Source organism: Haliaeetus leucocephalus, unplaced genomic scaffold (assembly GCF_000737465.1).
Source record: "Haliaeetus leucocephalus isolate CR32 unplaced genomic scaffold, Haliaeetus_leucocephalus-4.0 Scaffold484, whole genome shotgun sequence".
Lineage (NCBI taxonomy): Eukaryota > Metazoa > Chordata > Aves > Accipitriformes > Accipitridae > Haliaeetus > Haliaeetus leucocephalus.
This window is the reverse complement of record NW_010972920.1, coordinates 1,974,466-1,993,169: the sequence shown is the minus strand read 5'-3', so window position 1 is coordinate 1,993,169 and position 18,704 is coordinate 1,974,466. Positions and strand designations below refer to the sequence as shown.

The window sequence follows — 18,704 nt, the reverse complement described above, 5'->3', positions numbered from 1 at the left end:
CTTCGTTTTTCTTTCTTTTTTTTTTTTCTTGTTCGAAGGGTCTGTGTAGGTCCTGTCTCAGTTGGACTGATTCTCAAGAAATTCTTTCCTGGCTCTGCTTAGCCCGCTGGCTGACCTTCAGCCACTCCTTTCGTGTTGTTTTGCCTGTGTTTCCCCACCTGGGATGTGCATGTGTTATGAGAATATATGATGCATTATGTTCCCTGACAGCTCAAGTGCTTTGAGACTTCAGGAGGGGGAGAGACTTACATACAAAGGGAAATACTTCATGAATAGTTGTTACTGTTATTTATTATTTAGACTTTAATGAAAAAGTAACTCCAGAATGTATTTGATCGAGTTATACCACGCTCCCTGGAATTCAGTGAGTGCCTCTCATGTGCTTCTAAAGGTAGAATTTATCCTTTAGACAAATTCAACTTTAATGAGGCCAGCAGGAGTGCAGCTGTCTCTCGACATGGCTAATCACAATAATGAAAGTGCCATCAGCCCCAAGCGTTCATAAATTTCCCTAGCATTTCTTTCCAGGTAGGTATTTCCTTTCAGTGTCTACCTTTCATTTCGGCGTCAGTGAAACTTTCATCCAATATTGATGGTGCTGCTGGGTTCCTGAGAACGGCAGCCCCTCTGTGCATCGCTTGCTTCTCACCTCTGCACAGTAGGTTTAGGGGCTGGTATTTTTGGGAAGCAGCTTGGCTCTCTGCTCGACTGACGCTCACGGCCACTGTTAAAAGGGGGAACTTCTCACCTCTAGTTTCCCCATAAAACGCGTGGATGTAAATTACAAAGCACTCTGCGCATTTAATGGGCATGGTTACTGTATGTTCATTAAGGGTTGTTAATGAAATCATCTCTGCTGAAGCTGAAGCAGACCCTGCTGTAGGTTATGTGTAAAAATACTGTGCAACTTACTGGCTCTTACTGGGCAATCACAATTGATTTGGAACCTATGATCTTGATAGGTACCTAATCGTATTAAATTACTTTCAAAACCATTTATTTAGGAAACACTTTAGCATAATGTCATTAGCATGGATTCCGCCCATGATTTTTCCTTCTTGGTTTTTTTTTTCAGGGCAGTTAGGCTTAAAACCCAAGTTAAATTATGACAGATTTCTTCAAGGGCATTTGTTATATCTGAAATCTGGAAATATCCCCTGGGCCACGGTTCTCAAAAGTATTGAGGTGCCTGTATCTCAGTTATTTCAGGGCGCTTAAATAACTAAATCTTAGGGGCTCTAAAATTTTCTGTGCCTTCCTTAGCTTCATGATGAGCTTATATAAACTCCTGTTCTGGGATTATGTCTAATCGTAATTAAAACTTCTGGATGTGTCCTAAGATACTCTTTTTGCATAAAGCAGGAGAAAAGGTAAATGAGCAGAAGTCGCTAAGGCTTCGCCTGTGAAAAGGAGCGCATTTTCACTCCGTTGTGCGTTGTTGGGGATTTCTCTATAAAGCACCCCAGTCTGTGGCTATCGCTGCTTTCTCATTTCCACCTTCTGAGATGACTGAGCCCTGTGCAGTTACGCAAAATGCCTGCAGAAATTCGGCAACCTAAGAAACGGTGACTGACCTCCCGCCCCCGCAACCGCCGTGACCGATCTCCGAGCGTCTCCGGCAGCTCCCTCTGCCTTGGCAAACCCCACCAGGGATGACCGCGGCTCTGTGGTCCCTGGTAGCACAGCCATCCTCCGCCCCCTCCTTTCATTGCACTGCTCTTTTTGAAGATAAGACCCAGTAGCAATCAGATCGGCAGAAGCACGGAACGTTTCAGCGGCAAAGGTGTGCGCTGCGTGCCTTTTATTCTTGGCTGCGTCATAAAGATTGATATTTGGATCATCCTTGTGGGAGGATGTTTTCTCAGAAATCCTTTTGCTCTTGGGAAAGAAATTGGGCAAAAGGCGGTAGTTGCTTGTGTGCCGTCGGATGGAGGAGGATCAATCAAAACACTCCTTTGCTGTCCATTCAGCAGGAAAAAGATGATTATCAAAATAATAATGCCGAGCAGACAAAGCTGTGCCGAGTGATTCCTCAAAGTTACCTTACAAAGACACTGCCCTTCTCGTTTCCTTTATTGGTAGAACGCTGAGCTGTATGAAGTGTTCAATAAGGACGTTTCGATTTTACATTTCAACTGAACTCCTGCAGGGTTTTCTGACAGGTTTTTTGTGCATCTTGTTTTGTTGTCTGGCTTTTCTAAGAGTTCTTTGTGTCCTTTCCTGGCACAGGGTGCAGCACTTGACGTGAAGCCCTGCAATAAATAACGCGTATACGCTAGCAGCTCTCCAGCAGCCCTTGCCCAGCTGGCACACCTCTGGGTTGTAACGCAGGTCTGCCGTGGGTTTGCCACTGTATAAAATGAGAATCGTGGTCACCGTCCCTTATGCAGGTGCCTGAGGACTGTCTAATCGATGTTTATCAGTGCTTCGGTGGTGACATTTGCTATGCAATCTGACTTTTTTGTTCAAAAGCTTCCCGCCCGCCAGCATTTTGTATAATTTAACACCTGCGAGAGCCTTTGGCAAAAGCGTGGAAGAGAAGTGGTCGGACTGTACTAAAACCAAGCTGGCAGAGGCTGTAGAAAACTGTGACGTGTTTAAGTGTGAGTGTTTAACCGCCGTAAATAATGGCATGCTACCCATCACCATGCGAGTGGTGTCTGCGCTGCCCAAACACCTCACAAACATTATTTATTTTCGCTGTGCTGACAGCGTAGTTTGGAAACAGTTGAGTTAAAATAAATAACACTTAGGCTGTCTGCAATGCGTTGGCTGATGCACTGAGAGAAGGATAGCTAGCAACAGATGAAAACTTTTCTCCTCTAAAGGTTTTATGCCATGTTAGAGTCCAGCTTTATTCAGTTAAATGTTTTTCATACAAACTGCATCCTCAGTCCCTTTAGAAAGTTGAATGATGGCATCAGCCGAATAATACCAGCACAGGAGAAGTTTGAGTCAGAAATGAGATATTTTTCAAGGAATGCTTGGAAAAACCCCACCGATGTATTTAGCTGTTTGCATTATTTGCAGCGTTGCAGATTATGGTACGCGTTTCCAAGCCCAAATTGGTGTGCCTGGGTGCGGTACGTGGTCAGGATGCTCTCTGGATGCTCAAAGTTGGCTCCTACAGGGACGTAACCTGATTTTTTTTCAAAAGCGCTGTGTGTCTGCCATCCTCACTGACCGCACCGCAGCTCGGGACTGCTGAGCACAACGGGCACTGCAGCTGCCTTACTCAGGTGCTTGAAATCTGCTTCTAAGATGCCTGAATTTTAGACATCAGGGATGGAAAACTGGCTCCAGACCTGCCAACTGAACGCTGAAAGGTGGAGCTACGGAGGAGATGTCGTGCTCCAAGTGAGCGGGCTTACCACTTTGGTTGCCGAACTATACCGAAAGGTGCACTTGCGTGTAACTGCGACTGTTCAAACACTCTGCCTCCTACCCGGCTTGCTTGTGCAATTGCTTGAGCGTTTCTTTCTTGCGTTTGTTTTTTTTTTTTAATTTATTTTTTTTCTTTGACTTCTCAACTTTGCTCTCTTCCTCCTCTGTGCCGCTGCTACTGTCTCCTGCTTGCACCGTACAAGCACGCAGCCCCCTCGAGAGCTCCGTGCCCTGCCTCGCGACCCGCACGTTGGACGATGAAATGCAAGTGCAGCGCAGCCCCAGCGTGGGATGGCTCAGTAAGTCACGGGCAGGGGTCCGGGCGGGTGGGCTGGGGGAGATGATCGCGAGAGGAACGGGGTCGCTCGCACCAGCCGCTCTCCTAACGCTCCCTGCTGCGTTCCCGGCGGGATGGCCGCAAATGTGTTCCTTGTGGAATGGCTGCTGCTCTGGCTGTCCGTGTTACCCTCCACTGATGCTCTCCCGCTGCTCTGTTTCGCACCGGTTTGCTTTTTTTTCCTTCATCTGGGATGAAACAGGTAGGTCAGCCCGCGCTCCCCTTCAGGCGGTGGTCTCCCTCCTCAGCCTTCTGGTGGCGTTTCTTTCATCTATTGAAGTATCCTTCGGCTGTTAAAAGGGCTTCGTGAATTTCGCCACCAGTGCAGTACGGTAAATGCAACAGGCTTAAATACTTTTAATTTCTGTATGTGTAATATGCAAAAACAGGCTCCCCTTATCACGCAGCTAGCAGGCTCCTCTTCTCGCTGATTATCCTTTGTAAAACATTATTCATCGGGAGCCTCCTGGTCGCAGAGGAGCGTGCTGTTCCCCCAGGAAGGCACGGCTTATTGCACCGATGGCACAGAGACGTGCTTTATAGGCCACAGCACTCTACAGAAACCTCAATTTCAGGATATTCCTCGTGAAAGATGACTATCGAGCCTGTTAGTAGCATGAGATAATAACAGGGAGGGGTTTGGACGGCCTGCCTTGTTTCTTGCACCGGTACTTGACCGAGCACCGCCGAGGAGAGGCTCGCATCACCGTTGCCAGAGAGACAGTACCATAAATTAGGCCCGAATCGGGAAATTCTCCTTAGTTAGCAGACTGCGTAAGGGTGAGCGTCGTGTGCCAAAGTCTTTGGCTGAGCTCTCGGCAGCAGAAACTTTTCACTGCCCTGGTTCGTCCCGGGCTCTGAGAGCCTGCAGGCTGAGAGGCTCGTTGCTTCCCTCTGCTCCCGTATTTTTCCTCTCGGTTCAGAGAAGCTGCTCACCCGAGGACTCCAAAGTTTTTAAGGCTGGGGTTTTTCTCCCCCTCTTTCAGGTCTTACTCAGAAGTGGTATTGCTAGGCTTTCCCCAGAGACTGAGATTCCCTTGTGTCACCATAACCTCCACATGGCTCGGTCTGCTGCAGAGGGTTGCTCTTACGAGCAGGCTTGTTATACAAACATAAAAAAATGAGGATTGGACATGTCCTTCCTGGCTGTGGGTCTTCAAAGGTGCACAGCCGTTAGGAACCTGAGTCAGAAGGGATTTAGGCTGTACAGATTTGGGCCACGGCATCCACAAAGCCAAAGGGCTTTTGAGCCAACATTGCACGTGTTGCGTCTTGCATTTCTGGCAGCATCTTTCTGTTAGTGACACTGCTTGGCAGTCAGGATAAATTCAGGGATTTGGGGAAAACATCTAAATGCAGCCTGGGATACTGTCAAGTTCCTTAGGTCAGCAAAGCTGGTAAAAGGTGAAGCTTGTGGTTTCCAGTCTGTGCTGTAGAGATCGTCCAAGCCAGTACTGAGTGGGACTAGTCTCAACTTGAAGACTTTGTGAGGCATCTTCAAAAGATGATATGCACAGACACCAAACTTTAGGGGAGAACAGTCACATTTTACATGCTCAAGAGGTTTTGGCTGTCAGCATTAAGTGTAGAATTTCTTGCAAGGAGATGGAGATACGAATCATCTTAGCCTGAGAGCCCTTTTAAATTGGGATCGTGAGACGCTTTCTACCTCCAAAGAACAAAGGGTACGTTGTAAAGTTCTGGTGCTCAGATCTCTTAATGCAAGGCCAGTCTGATGACGGAAAAAGGGTGTGAGTAAGGTCGGTGTGTTGTGCCAAGAAGCTGGAGCTATGGCTAACGTGCTCCCAGCACTTTGTGGGGATAACTCTCGCGGACGACTGGAGGTGCAGGCTTGCTTTCTTCTCGGGCTCTGGTCCTCCGTCCTGGTAGGAGCTCTGTCACTGAAACAGGAGTGCTACCGCACAAGCAGTTTCTTTAGAGAAAATACCGGAGCAGTGCTGAATTGCCAGCGAGGGATTTATGGGCATGGAGGGGGACGATCCTCATCCGACACGCTTTACTGTGACAAGAGGAGTTTCCTGAGAGCCCTCTGTTCGTGCTGCTGCTCGTGCAGGGTTTTGTCTGAAAGGCAGACAAGTGTTTTGGCACATGGGTCTGTCCAGGTCTGGAATAAATGTGGGATGCCTCGAGAAGAGCTGCTGTGAGTTTGAAGTGGTTATGTTGATTGTGCAGGGAGAAAGAGGCTGCTAGCAAGAGGCGATAAAGTCATTACCTGCTTTTTCTAGAAAGAAGGGTAGTTATCTCCTAAGAAACATTCAGCCTTGGACATCTAACAAAGAAAGCAAACAAATGTTGTAATCTGGAAAAATATCAGCTGTGAAAGCTGTGGGACCAGATTTTGGTCTGTTTACTCCAGAACTGGACCTAGAAATTTGGAAAACCACCAAAGCAGCCTGCAGAAAATGAAGGGATACCTTCAGCAGGTGCCTGTCTCTACAGCTACAACATGCAGCTCTTCTGAACAAAATGCACTGAAACAGCAGTCAACAACTGTATAAAATAAAATCGTTAGTATTTTCTACCCTTGCTCAAGGCTTTTTGGAAGCCATACTTAGTTCCTTCTCAGCTGGAGTCATTAGCCATGCCAGGACTCAAGAGGTCTCATGGTAAGGCTTGACCAAGAGGAAATCCATCTCTGCAATGCTGTTCCACCAAAGCCGTGAGGTGGCCTTGGGCAGTGTGGGATACCCAGCTCGGAGAGCAGCCCATCAGTATTCCCATCTCTGCAGGTCTCCGCACTTCTCCAGATCTGTTTAACTCTGCCAAAGACTTTCTTGTTTAATTTCTCTCACTCGGTAGCGCTCAGGTAATAGAAACCGATAGGAACTTTGCTTTGACTCACTGAGCTGCGTGACACCAATTATCAGCGTGAACAAGCTTTGCATTTTAAAGAAAGTGCTTCTCTGATGCTTTATTTGATATTATTGGCTCAGATTTGCAAAGCAGCCATGTGTGTCTCTGCATCGAGCTTCAATCTTTCATTTTAATTTACGGGTACATTATGTGCTTGTCAAAGATTTCCCAGAATTGGCACTGTCTGTGTAACCTTTAAAAGATAACTAATTGCACCATACAAGAAAAGGAGCCCTGGGTTTCAATAAGGGGCTTCAGGATTACAATAACCTGGGTTTATTGGGGTTTTTTTGGTCCAGCTTTGTTTTTTTACCAAATAGAAACATTTATTAAATATTCATAGCACAGAAGGTGTTATGAACAAAGTAATGCCTACGCCGTGTAACAGACGCAACATACCTGAGCAAGTTTGGTCGCTTTTTTCCTGTTTTGTTTATGTGTTTATCTCCTACCTACAGATTCATATCAACCATTCAATCAAAACTTGTAGACATGTCTAACTCTGGCTTGCTCATAATTAATTAGGAGAATGGTTACTAATATATGTAGCTTAAACCAGTCTTCCAAGTGGCATTTCTCACTCTATGAGTAAACACACTTGTAAAAACTTTGTAGAGATAGGTGGGGTCTTAAATCTGGCTTGCAGTAACACCAGGAAGAGGAACAGCTGGGGACCCCCCTTTTATACTGTCTGATTTAACTAATTGTGCTTGGCTTTTGCTGTGTTGACGTTCCTGGATGGGACAGTAACACACAGCAGGTATATTGTGATTCCAGGTGACTCATAAGAAAGAATGCTTTAAGGCTAACTCCACATACGATGAATATATTGTAAAGAAAACCTAACTCCAGATCTTTTTCTTCCTAGGTTTTTTTTTTCTTTTTTTGCTCAGTATGCTGATTTATTATAGAGCTTGTTTGCACTGCAAGCTGATGAACACTGAAAACTTGGCCTTTTATTTTGGTATGAATATCAAAGCATAAGTTTAATCAATATTGTCTCGAAATATGGCCCAAGTTGGGAAATGCCTCAGTGCCATTTCTTTTTGAGTATTTTCTGTCTTTCCAGTTACGTTCACGGTCAGAAACTCTGTGGTAACAGCTCCTGTTGCTATGCTTCTGGTTCCTGCGAGTGTGGGTGAGAAGGGATGGGAAAATTTCAGAGTAATTAAAAAAAATGCATACTGACCGCTGTGGTTTATGATACTGTATCCATCCCAGAAGTCTTGTCTTTTCTTTTTATTTTTTTTTAATTAATTTTTTTTTCTTCTTTTACAATTATGGCTATTTCTGAGTTTCTTCAGTTTTAACTACAAATGCTTTTAGTGGGATTGTAGAACTGAATTCTGAAATCATGGGGCTTTTTCCAAGTTCTTTAGAACTATTTCCATATGTTCTGCTAGTCTCTGAGAACGCAAGAATAAGTAGGCTAAGTAGTCCATAAGGGAGCAAGCAACTCCTTACTAGCTGTTTTGCAGTGCTGGAATGCCAGCGTGTCAGGTTTACAGTCGAGCAGTTGGTCTTGGAAAAAGAAATGGAGGTGAACTGCTTCAGCTCTTCGTCTCTGGGGGTTTTCTTCATCTCTCCGGGGTATCTGGTGTCAGGAATTGGTGACTTTTGGCCTATCAGCGTGGTGCACGTGTTGTTTCAATCAGTAAAAGCCTTAAGGTTCATGAGCTTAGTTAATGAGCTTGCTTGATGAAAGGTAGATTTTAATTATTGGCTGTTCCGAAGGACCAAAAGCTGCCCACCTCCCTGCCTGCGTGAGCTGTGTACTGAAGTCTGGGATGCGGAGGAGCGTAGGGCAGATGCCTTCAACGGAGGAGAGCTAAGGCGAAGGTTTGCAGGTCGGGGTGACCACGAGGGTCCCAGCCCTGTCGAGGGATGGGTTTGAGCCTGGGTCCTGGGTGACCCGGCAGCATCAGGGTCTGCAGCCTCTTGCTGCTTTGCTTTTTCTCCCACGGGCAGGAATTCTGGAAAGTCCTTAGACTCTTTTGTTGTCCTAAGAGTCATGGGAACTCGGAGGGTCAGAGACAACGAAGCGTTAGCATCTTAATAGCCCACGTGCCACGTAAAGTCATAGAAAGCAGCCTGTCAGGGTCTTAAATCCCCCACATTAACCTCCCTCGTGCAAGCAAGGGTGTTGCTGTAGCCTGAGCCTCTGTGTTCTTCTGACTGGATCGAAAGAGTTGCTTTAACTGGTGTCGACATTGTTCTTACAGGCAGCCCAGCCATGACTCACAGAAACCTGACTTCCACCAGTCTGAATGACATCTCCGACAAGCCTGAGAAAGATCAGGTAAGCTTCGCATTCAGACTTCGCTTGATGATGTGTATGGTCAGGAGCTGGATGCTGGGGAAAGGGGCTCTCTACCATAAAACTGAAGCAGAAGAAAAGGGTGAGCAAGGTGAGTAGAGTATTACCGAGTCTTGTCACTGGATCCTCCGCTTTTGAAGCACCAGCCCTTGAAAACAGCAGGTTAAACTCTTGCAAGGCTTGAAGCAAGTGACACCACGTACGTGGCATCTTGCTGATATCCTTGAGAAAGGAGGGAAAATAGCCAGATATTGATGTATGTCGGATCCTTTTCCTGCTGAGAAGAGGGTCTTCAGGGGTTACGGCAAGGGTCTGCACAGAAACTAAGGTCCTGCAGCTCTCCAGGCGTGTGTTCGCAAGGGCCGTGGGGTAGATGAGGAGCATTCAGGGGATTTTGTCCTTACTACGGGAGCTGGTGGAATAGAAGATGCTGCCTCACCCTGTGCAACTGTGCATCGCTTCAGAAAGGTGACTGTGCTGAGACAGGTGACCGTGGAAGAGCAGCTCCAAAATGGAGATGAATAATATAGTTAAAATCGGCTGTTAGTGCCAAGTATCCATGAATCTGACCAGTCCCTTAGAGGAGGGTGCTGTTTGCGGTATATCGTATGGGCTGTCTTTGTGTGTGTTCTCGTCCGTTCCGAGAGTTGAAGAGTCTGAGGGGTAAGAGTGAGTTTATTTCAGCTGTTAGAAAACTGCTGTCTGAATAAGGTCTCTGTGCGCATTTCAAAAAAACCTTTGTCTCGGTTCAAAAAGTGGGTTATTCTCAAAGCGTGACTGTTTCTTTCGGAGAATCTTTTTTTTTTCATGTCTTTCAGTGTTCTCTAGTCCCATGGTTATTCTGAATGCAAATGAGAGTTACTTTGGAAAATTATTTGGGTAGCGCAGTAATGCTGGCCAGCTGAGAATGACTCTAGTCCTTCAAATGATGGCTGGTTGCAATCTTTTGTAAGTGCAACTCTGCCTTAAAGGGACACAGCAACACAATTAGTGTAGAAAAGTGAGTTCAGAGTAATTAAATATTTAAAAAATAAATCTATATATTTATATAAATAAATATACTTTCACGGAAAGAGAAGGAGGGCAATGTGTTATGCATTGACCTCAGTGTCATGCAAAGTTGTAGCATACATCTGTATTGGTTGGTTGGTTTTGCAAAATACCTGTTTCCTTCAATATATGCAGCCATAGTTGGGGAAAGAGTAGGATTGTAAAATAGCTTTTTGTCTTTGGAAAGACTGCTATGTTTTTTATATTTTTAATCACATTATAATTGAGGTCTTATAGATAGACTGGCAGAAAACTGGGTCTGAATGTTGCAGCAGGCTTCATAAATCTCAGTAGTGCAGTCTCAGTTGCCCCTCCTGCTGAAATGTCTCTGGACGCATACAGATAATAGGCTTTTTGTGTAGAATTTGGTATAAAAATAGATGTTTCGGTAGTGCTAATAGTGAAATCTGTTAATAAATCCAGTTTGGAAGTGCGCTCCAAAGTTTTTAACTTTCAGTGCAGATAATGCCTGACTGTTTGTAGCGAAAACCGTTACTTGAAAACTAACTAGTTCCAAAAAGCCGCTTAGTTAATTAGCCCGTGTCCCGCTGATGAACTTTGCACAATGGAACCCTTGTACTGTACGCCTTTCGAAGCCGGCCTGAGATATCACCTTAGATCTCAATTTTTGTTACTGATTGACTGAAACTCCTGTCCTGATAAAGTCTGTGAAATTGCAGTGATGGCTGGCAGCTTTCTGGAGCAGAATTTAGCATGCCACACAGGAGGCAAGGGAATAATCCGTTGTGTTACGACAACGGGAGCTGGAAAGAGAACAGATTTTCTTGCCTTGACAGCAGAGTGACTGGCTTTCCTTACGTTGGGGTCCAGTCTGGAAGCTTGACAGTTAATGAGGCCGTATAGCGAGGTATAAGTCTGCTGGAGAAAGAGGCTATGCCCATTTTTATTTATTTGTGTGTGTATAAGAACTGTGACAGGCTGAAGTCAGTTTATAACAGTTGCTTGGAGCAGGACCGCGACCTAAGCTCTTTCATCGATCACTGTTTTTGCAAAGATAAAGGAGAGTATTGTGTGCCTGTGTTCTAAAGGAAGAAAGGCTTTGAACAAACTTCTTTATACCTTCGATAATTTTCCTGCCTACCTACATCCTTAATTTTCAGTGCTGCAACCTTTAATGCTAATTGGAATGGGGCAATTAACAGTGTGACGATACTACAGCCAGGATACTCCTTTAATCTTGTCTTTCAGTAGGTTCTTACGGAGCAGAAAGACACCTAAGTAAAATTGAAGGAGAGGTTCTGGATGCTCTCTCTTCAAACTGTGAAACATGCTCCTCAGAAGATTTTACCCTTTCATTTCTTTTTGTTTCTGTCTCTCTCTTCCTGGAGCAGTGCTGGTGGCCAGCGCTTTGTAGTTGCAGCGTGACCTCAAGCCCTCCCTTTTTTAGGCTGGCAGGGCAGGTTTTGGGATCGTCACCCGCAAGACAACGTGGAGAGGGACACGGGACCGTGCCTTAGGACAGCTCTTGCCCTGTACTCTCCTCTAGCTGGAAGCAGCTGTGTCATTCTGAAGGAGCCATACCTTCCAGTACTTTCAGCCTACCTGGGAAAGTCTTCTTACCCAACTACCAGCCTCCAGCCCCAGTGAGACTTAACTTTCTCCATCCTGAGGTGCTCTGTCTCTGCTTTAGCAACAATTCCCTCGCATACTTGTGGAAAAGCTGGCAGGTCCTGGGCATCCACCTGTGGCTTCCCTGCTCCTTTCCCCTTGATGTTGTAAGGTCCAAGTTGAAAACTGGCGTACCCCATTGTATGACCCTGATCGTTCTTTGTTTGGGATCATCGTTCTCTGTGGAGCCAAACCAGGAGCAGATCTCTTGGCATACTGCAGTTGCCTCGCCAGCAGCGAGTGCCAGATTTTTCTGTTCAGTTCCATGGCTGCAACAACTGGTGGTTTCCGAGGATAGCCTTTGAGGTCAGAGGCAACAAAACAAGCCCGGAGAAGGTCAGAAGAGGACACTGTGCAGAAGAGTGGCATGTGTTGGCGTGTTATCTAACACGCCTGGCCACTTCTCTCGCCTCTTAGAGCTGGCCTGTTGCTGGCAGGAGTGCTTGAGCGTGGTCACCTGGGCCAGGCTGCTTTCAGGTGGCTTGGGTTGTGGTGGGTTTTTTTAGATAATCCAATTAAGGGGCAGTAAGCAGCTGGGACCTCAGCCGCAAAGGCGAAAGCCTAGATTGATCCCTCCAAACATAGGCACTTCTTTGAGATGCCCGTTGTCGAGCCCGGTCTCCTGAGCTGCTTTTTCAGTCCCTGCGGAGAGCTGGAATTGCAGAGTCGGTTCAGGTTTCGGGTGGGCCGGTTGCCTCTTGGACAATTGCCTTGCTAGCTGCAGAAAAAGCCCTGCTAACGTAGACAACTCTGTGAAGAGGCTTAAGCTGGGGCAGATGCATTTGTGCTCTCGTACATCTGTGCCCTGGCAGCTCCTGGGTGAGGTGGGAGCTTCTGTCGTAGGAGGGTGGAGAAGCATTAAAATTGCTTGGGATCTAGCCGAAGGAATGGCAGTGGAGTCTACTAGAGGGCACTGGACGTGCTTAGGTTTTCCCTGAAGATCTGTCAGAGGATCCTCCCTGAGCTTTGCAAGGGCCTGTTTTGTCCTGCCCTGCAGAGGAATCGGGAAAGATGCCGGTCTTCAAAGGCAAATGTGGGATGGAGGTGGCGGCAATTGGATTGGCCTCCTCCAGGGACAGAGGAACGGTAGGCGATCAAGAGGAGTGAGAGAAGACAAGACCCCTCAGCTTTCCCGTGACTGCAACCTCTGTCTAACGAGGAGCTGGGCTTTGCTTCGCTACGCAGGCGCTGAACCTGGTTAGACGTCCCGTTCAGCTCAGTGGCTTTCTCACAGATGGCAAAGATGAGTTGGAAGACAGACAGCGCTGAGGGTAAGGGACAATGTTTGCAGTGGTCCCAAGACATGCTGACACAAGTACAGCCAGTGGTAGTAAGGAGAGATACGGGTTTATTAAAATCATAGGTAGCACTCAGATTTACCTGTATTGAGCGTTGGGAGTTTGGTTCCTCTACCCTTAGGGAAAGGATGGTTTTATGCTTACTTTGGATATACTTTGTTCTTGCTTTTGTTTTGTTTTTCTCATACTCTTTGCCTTCTTAATACTGTATTTAGAGTTAATCTTCTTACTAGGTTACCATAAAGCTCTTTCACAAAGAAAACGAACTTAGGATTCCTCTTGGAAAAGGCTGGAGTCAGGAAAGGACAGAGGATGCTCAGGCTCTTTCCAAAGGACCGGCCGAAAAAGTGCTGCCCGTTCCCTCTCTGCCAGGGCAAAGAGCCATCAGCTAGAGGTGAAGGGAGAGATGAGACGCTCGCTGGCGGAAAGGCAGGGAGGGAGCAGAGACACACAGGCTATACTCACGGATGGGGGGTTTCCAAAAAGTTCTCCACTGGCCTTGCTCTCTACATATGACTGCCCCTGGCAAGGGTAATTTTATGATGGCTTTTTTTTTTTTTTTTTTTTTAACATTAACTTTTGCCTGGATCTGCTCCCTGCGCTGCCTGACAGGACGGCTGCACAAGGGCTGGGGCGAGCGCTGCTTGGAGCTGGGGCTGGAGGTACAAAGCCAGCGCTCTGCAGCCAGCCTGCTGCACTATTTAAGACCTGTGTGGTTGGCTTGTTCTTTGATAATTCTGAGATCATTGCACTAATTTTTACTGGTGTCTTCTCCTCTGAAAACAATTTCAGTGTACTGCTGTTCACTAAAAAAAACCCCAGACAGCTCTCGCCATAACTTAAATGTCTGTCTTTATTCTCTCTTTCCCCTCTGACATAGCAGTGTTTACGGACGTGTGATAAGCAGTTAGATTAGCAGCTTTGGCAAAGGAGAGATTGCTTCGTGGAAGGTGGTGGAGTGAGAAGACACTTATTGGCTTTGTGTAATTCTCACCCTTATATTTGAGACTGGATGAAATAATTTTGCCATCAGAGTAAGGCCGCGTGACATCATGAAATGATGCGGACATCTGAAAGTGATAAAGTCCTGGGGTACTTGTAAGGTTGGGAAGTCTGCTGAATTCAAAATGTCACGTTACTCTTTTTTCCCCTTTAATTTATGGAAAGCAAGTGATTGTAAAGGTGAAACAACAAGAGGAAGGGCCAATTACCAAAATGCGGAGTTTGCAGAAAATCTTGAACTGCGGATCACTTATCACAAAGTTGCATCAGTAATAGTGATTCGGATCTCACGTGCCTGCGACAGAAAAAACACAGTGCCCCCTTACCTCGACCGCGTGTAGCAGCTGCTTTCTTAGGCCGGTTGTCATGACTGGTGGTCTGTGGAAAGGGAAATCAATGGGACAGTGTTTTATTGTTTATTTTGATAGCGCAGAGTCGGTTACAGTCCGTGGCGGCACAGTGTGTGGACACGAAAGCTCTGCCGATGCGGCTGTGCTGTCCGGACAGCGTTCGCCTGCGTAGAGCAGATTGTAGAGAGCATCCGCAGGCAGCAGCGAGCCAGAATTTCTGGTTGAGCAGAAGGATGTGTATTTTCTCCAAGAGACGTTTCAGCCTTGATTTATTCTTATGCTGTTATTTCAGGGCATTGGGATCTGCTGACGATCACCAAAGTGTTACAAAGCTTTTTGCCCGTCAGGTTCCCAGCTGAGCTCTTGGGATGAAAAGCCGTAACACGGTATTTCATGATGCCTACAAGAGGCGAAGGTTTGTGGCGGAAGAAGTGAAGAGGGGAAGAAAGCTTTTATTCCCACTTTCACTGCCACGCTTGATAAACACGCTGTCTTGCAGGAGGTGTAGCAACTGGAAAACAAAAAGGGAAGCTCCGAAGGAAGTTTTCCCTTTCCGCCTCCAGCCTGCATGGGAAGCTTGTCCTGTAGCTAAACAAAAGGCTTTTGATTCGTTCCTCCTGCCACTCTCGTATCTGTCAGCGCTGCTGAGCACCCAAGCAGCTCTGCATGGTTACGAGCTTATTATTTATGAATATTGAAGTCAGGTAATTTGCATGAACCGACTCCTCTCTGCCATGAGAATGACGGCTTGATTCATTGGACTGTATTACATGGAGATTGCAAAAGAGACCGGTTCAGCATCCCGAGTGTCTTGTGGAAGACGCCAGGGCCCTGACTCAAACTGCTCTGAAGATAAATAGCTTCAATAAAGGCCACCGAATTTTGATTTTGCTGTTTTATCATGGTTTTGCTTTGGGCTTCTTTGGCGTTTTGGCAGTTTATAAGGATAATTAGGGAAGAGGAGGTGTGTTCCCATGCACTGCATTTGTGTTGGCAGAACGCTGCTTCTGAGATAGCAATGCAGAGAAGTGATTTGCCTTCATTTGTCTTATTTTATGAGGTGTTGGCTGCAGTTAATATACTGGTCATTTGCAGCTAGATAGATGAGCAGAGGCAGCGGCGGCGGCACTTTTGGACAATTTATTTTTCTTTTCTGTTTACCAATTAATAAATCAGCGTCTATGCTTCCCCCTCTCTCCTGGGCTCTAAGCTCTCTGCTGCCAGATACATCAGGGGTACCAAAGCGGTGTCTGAAAGACCAGGACTTCTTAGGGCAGGAGAATTCCTCCAGCTCTTGAAGGCTGAGCCGTTTTCTCGAGTTTTTTGCTTAACACCATATTAGATAACAGCAAACTGAAAGACCTAACGAAGGTTTCTTGAGCTGTCAGAAAAGACAGCCTTGTGGTTTACCCTAACCTGGTCCACAGCAGAGATGGGTCTAGAAAAAGCAGGTGCTTCTGGTGGGCTATCCAGTAAACCCAGGGCAGGCAGGGGGGACGTACCTGTGTACGTACGTGTAGATGGTTCAACCAGATAGAGTTAGAAAAGATCTAACGCTTCTGCTGGCTTGGGTGCATCTTAGCCAAGTTACGCATCTTCTATATATTTAATGCAAATAAGCTTTTCCGATGTATTTATGTCTCTTGACCGCTTCCTAGTTTGGATTGCTCTTGCCTGAATTCCTGCCAGCTTGCAAGCAGCCTTTTGTCAAAGTGGGTGCCCAGAAGGGGGGTATGGAAGAAGAGCGCTGGGCAGCCTGCACAGGCACATCCCAAACTTCACCCTGTGGTGCTGGTGGCATCCCACGCTCCTCTCTGATTTTCTTTTTATTAAAAGCTCGTCTGCAGGTCAAAGGGCTTACCAGTGCAATTATGCCGTGCCGGCAAGTCCGCACGGCAGACCCACAGCCCGTACCTGCTGGAAGCACCTCTGTACTGGCGAGAAGCCATCCTTTTGCTGGTGTGAGCTGTGGACGCCAACAGAACGAGGGTTTCTCCACACAGCCGACCGATGCGGCTACGCCGGCGAAACTTCTCCATGTGGATTATGCCTGCATCTGGAAGGCTGGCTTTGTGTTCCTGGTTGCCCGGCTCTTCACTATCCTTGCCTTTGCCGGCACAGATAACAACGGCTGCTTGCCTGCTGCTGCCTAGGTGTTTTGCTAGTGTTACTTTTCCATTCTCTCTTTATTTTCGGTGCACATCAAGATAGGACTTTCTGTGCGGTTTTCAGCTTTCTAGCCAGTTTCAAACTACGCTGCCCCACACTGGCCTGTAGTTGCAGTATCGGAGTCACAAGCGCTTGGGGAGAATGTTTGTAAAAACGTCCCCACATGATTAATCTGTGGGAAATATTAGTGGCCTTGCTTATACTTAGTATTGCTGAAGCCGTGTTTGGACTGAGCTCTCCTTTGGCAACGTACCTTGGAGTTCCGCTCTGCCTGTCCCGTGCAAGACACCCCAAGCCACACCGTGCCCGCAGCTGCATCCCTTCTCCGTTTGAGCAACCTTTTGGGGAGGACAAGGTTTTAATCTTCTTCGCAATGCCCAGGGGACAGTTTGTCATTTATGGTGTTAGAGCTAGGATTGTTAGTTAGCTCTTGATTCATGTAGTCTTAATAACTTGAAAATATTTAAAATTATTTTTACAGCTTTATCTGTGAACGAAAGTGATTGAGAAGAGTCAAGTACAGGCTCGATCAGCCCTTTGTTGCCGTAGTGCAAGTGGACCGTAGGAAGCCGGGGAAGTTCCCACTGCTGTTCCCACTTCTGTCCCTCCTCCCGTGAGAAATCCTTTGGCCGTGCTCTCTTAAAATGTCCTTGGCAGCTCCGAATGGCTGAATCGCAAGGATTTCTTTAACACTCAAGATGTAAAATAAAGGGGACATTTAAAGAAAACCTGTTTTGATAATGATAGGGACCTGTTATTACTGAGCTGATGCAGTAGCCTATAGGAAATGAATATATGTTGATATAAGGGGAGTTGACTGACCTGGCGTTATCTCCGCTTTTGAAGAGCTCGTATATGGGAAAAAAAACCAGCTCTGAATGAATATGGTCAGTCAGAGAGAGGCACAAAACCCTTCTTATTTGTTGTGGTGTGTGCACTGTTTATTCAAAACGGTGTTTCCATATCAACAGGGAATCTGTGCCAAAGCCAGCTCTAAAGTTAAAAAAGAAGTTGGCTTTGTTGAGAGAAACCCTCTTGCCTTTCCTGGGGGACCGATGGACGGGGAGGGCGCTGATGGGATCCCACTGTTTGGAGTGAAGTCCAGTGATTAATGGTGGGAGCGATTTGCTGCTTTTCCTGTTTGTCCCTCATCTGCGCGGTCACAAGCAGACATTCCTAATTTTTAGGTCTGTCAGCCTGGATGACCTACTTTCACTCCACGGAGCTCTAATGAAAATGACTGTCTTCCAGCACAGACCACTGCCACCTTTCTGAAGGAAGGGAAAAGTTTCTAGGAAGTTTAGTTAACTGGAGTTTCATTTACTCTGGCCTTTTTTCTTGGTGCAGAGAGCAGTTTTGCTTGCATCGTTTCTCCCCGCAGTGTATCAGCAGCACACCTCTAAAGCATTCCTGGGTGGTAGTGGAGTTCTGCGCATAGACAAAACACAGAGTGTTGACGGTATCCCTTGGGGTAAGCATTCATGGAAGGTAATCTTAAACGTATGTGTGAACAGATACAGAAAAAAAGAGAGACAGAGGCAGATTCAAATTCCTGGGGGAATTAACCTTTCTGAAGTTCAAAAGCTCTGCGTGTCTGTGCTCACGTGTGGGTGCCCCGCGATGAAGTAGGACGCCGTGCGGAGGTGAGCACGCATCCCCCTACGCAGAGTAAACAGAAGGTACAGTGAATTTTTAAGCGGCCTCTGTTAAATAATGCAGCCCTCACCTCTTCTCCCCGCTCCGCACCCGCAGAGGAGTTCTTCTCCCGAGCCTTTGTTCGGGCAGCCCGATGCCGCCTGCCACGCTGGAAGATCCCCCGCGTTGCCCTTGGCTTTGATGTAAGAGGAGTTTGGGGAACTGGATCCCTTTTCCCTGTGATCAGGGACCGTTAAGCCTTCCCTTAGTTACACAAAGCACCGCGTGTGCAGTTAGGCTTGTGACGGTAATCTGTAGGATCAGCGGTTCTTTCGAATGCTCGGGTTTTTGCCGTGCTTTGAGGGGGAAGAGCTGCATTTAGTGGCTTTGAGTTTTGCTGCACCCGGAGCTAAGCGGGAGCTGGAGCCTGCAGCCACATCATACCCTAACCTTCACATGGATTCCTCCCCTCCCTGTCGTCCCCACATCAAGCACTGGCTATTTTTAATAGTGCAATGCTGGAGGTTGTTGAATATAGTGAACTTAGAAACAGTACGCGGTAGAGTGAAAAAGAGCAGGTTGGAATGGACTCTGTTGGAGACGCTAAATGTCATCTAGGGGTCTTCAGCCTGCAAAAGTGTGGCTTGGGGAAGAGGAGG

The 18,704-nt window shown here is 46.7% G+C and overlaps 1 protein-coding gene across 1 annotated transcript in view; it reads left to right on the top strand.

Moving 5' to 3' along the window:
• The window catches only part of SLC4A4 (solute carrier family 4 (sodium bicarbonate cotransporter), member 4), a 158,739-nt gene that overhangs the window by 80,230 nt on the left and 59,805 nt on the right, over positions 1-18,704 (top strand). Inside the window, exon 6 of the mRNA XM_010575495.1 lies at positions 8,818-8,894. Coding sequence (XP_010573797.1) covers positions 8,818-8,894 — 77 coding nt within the window. The remainder of the gene's footprint in view (positions 1-8,817; positions 8,895-18,704) is intronic.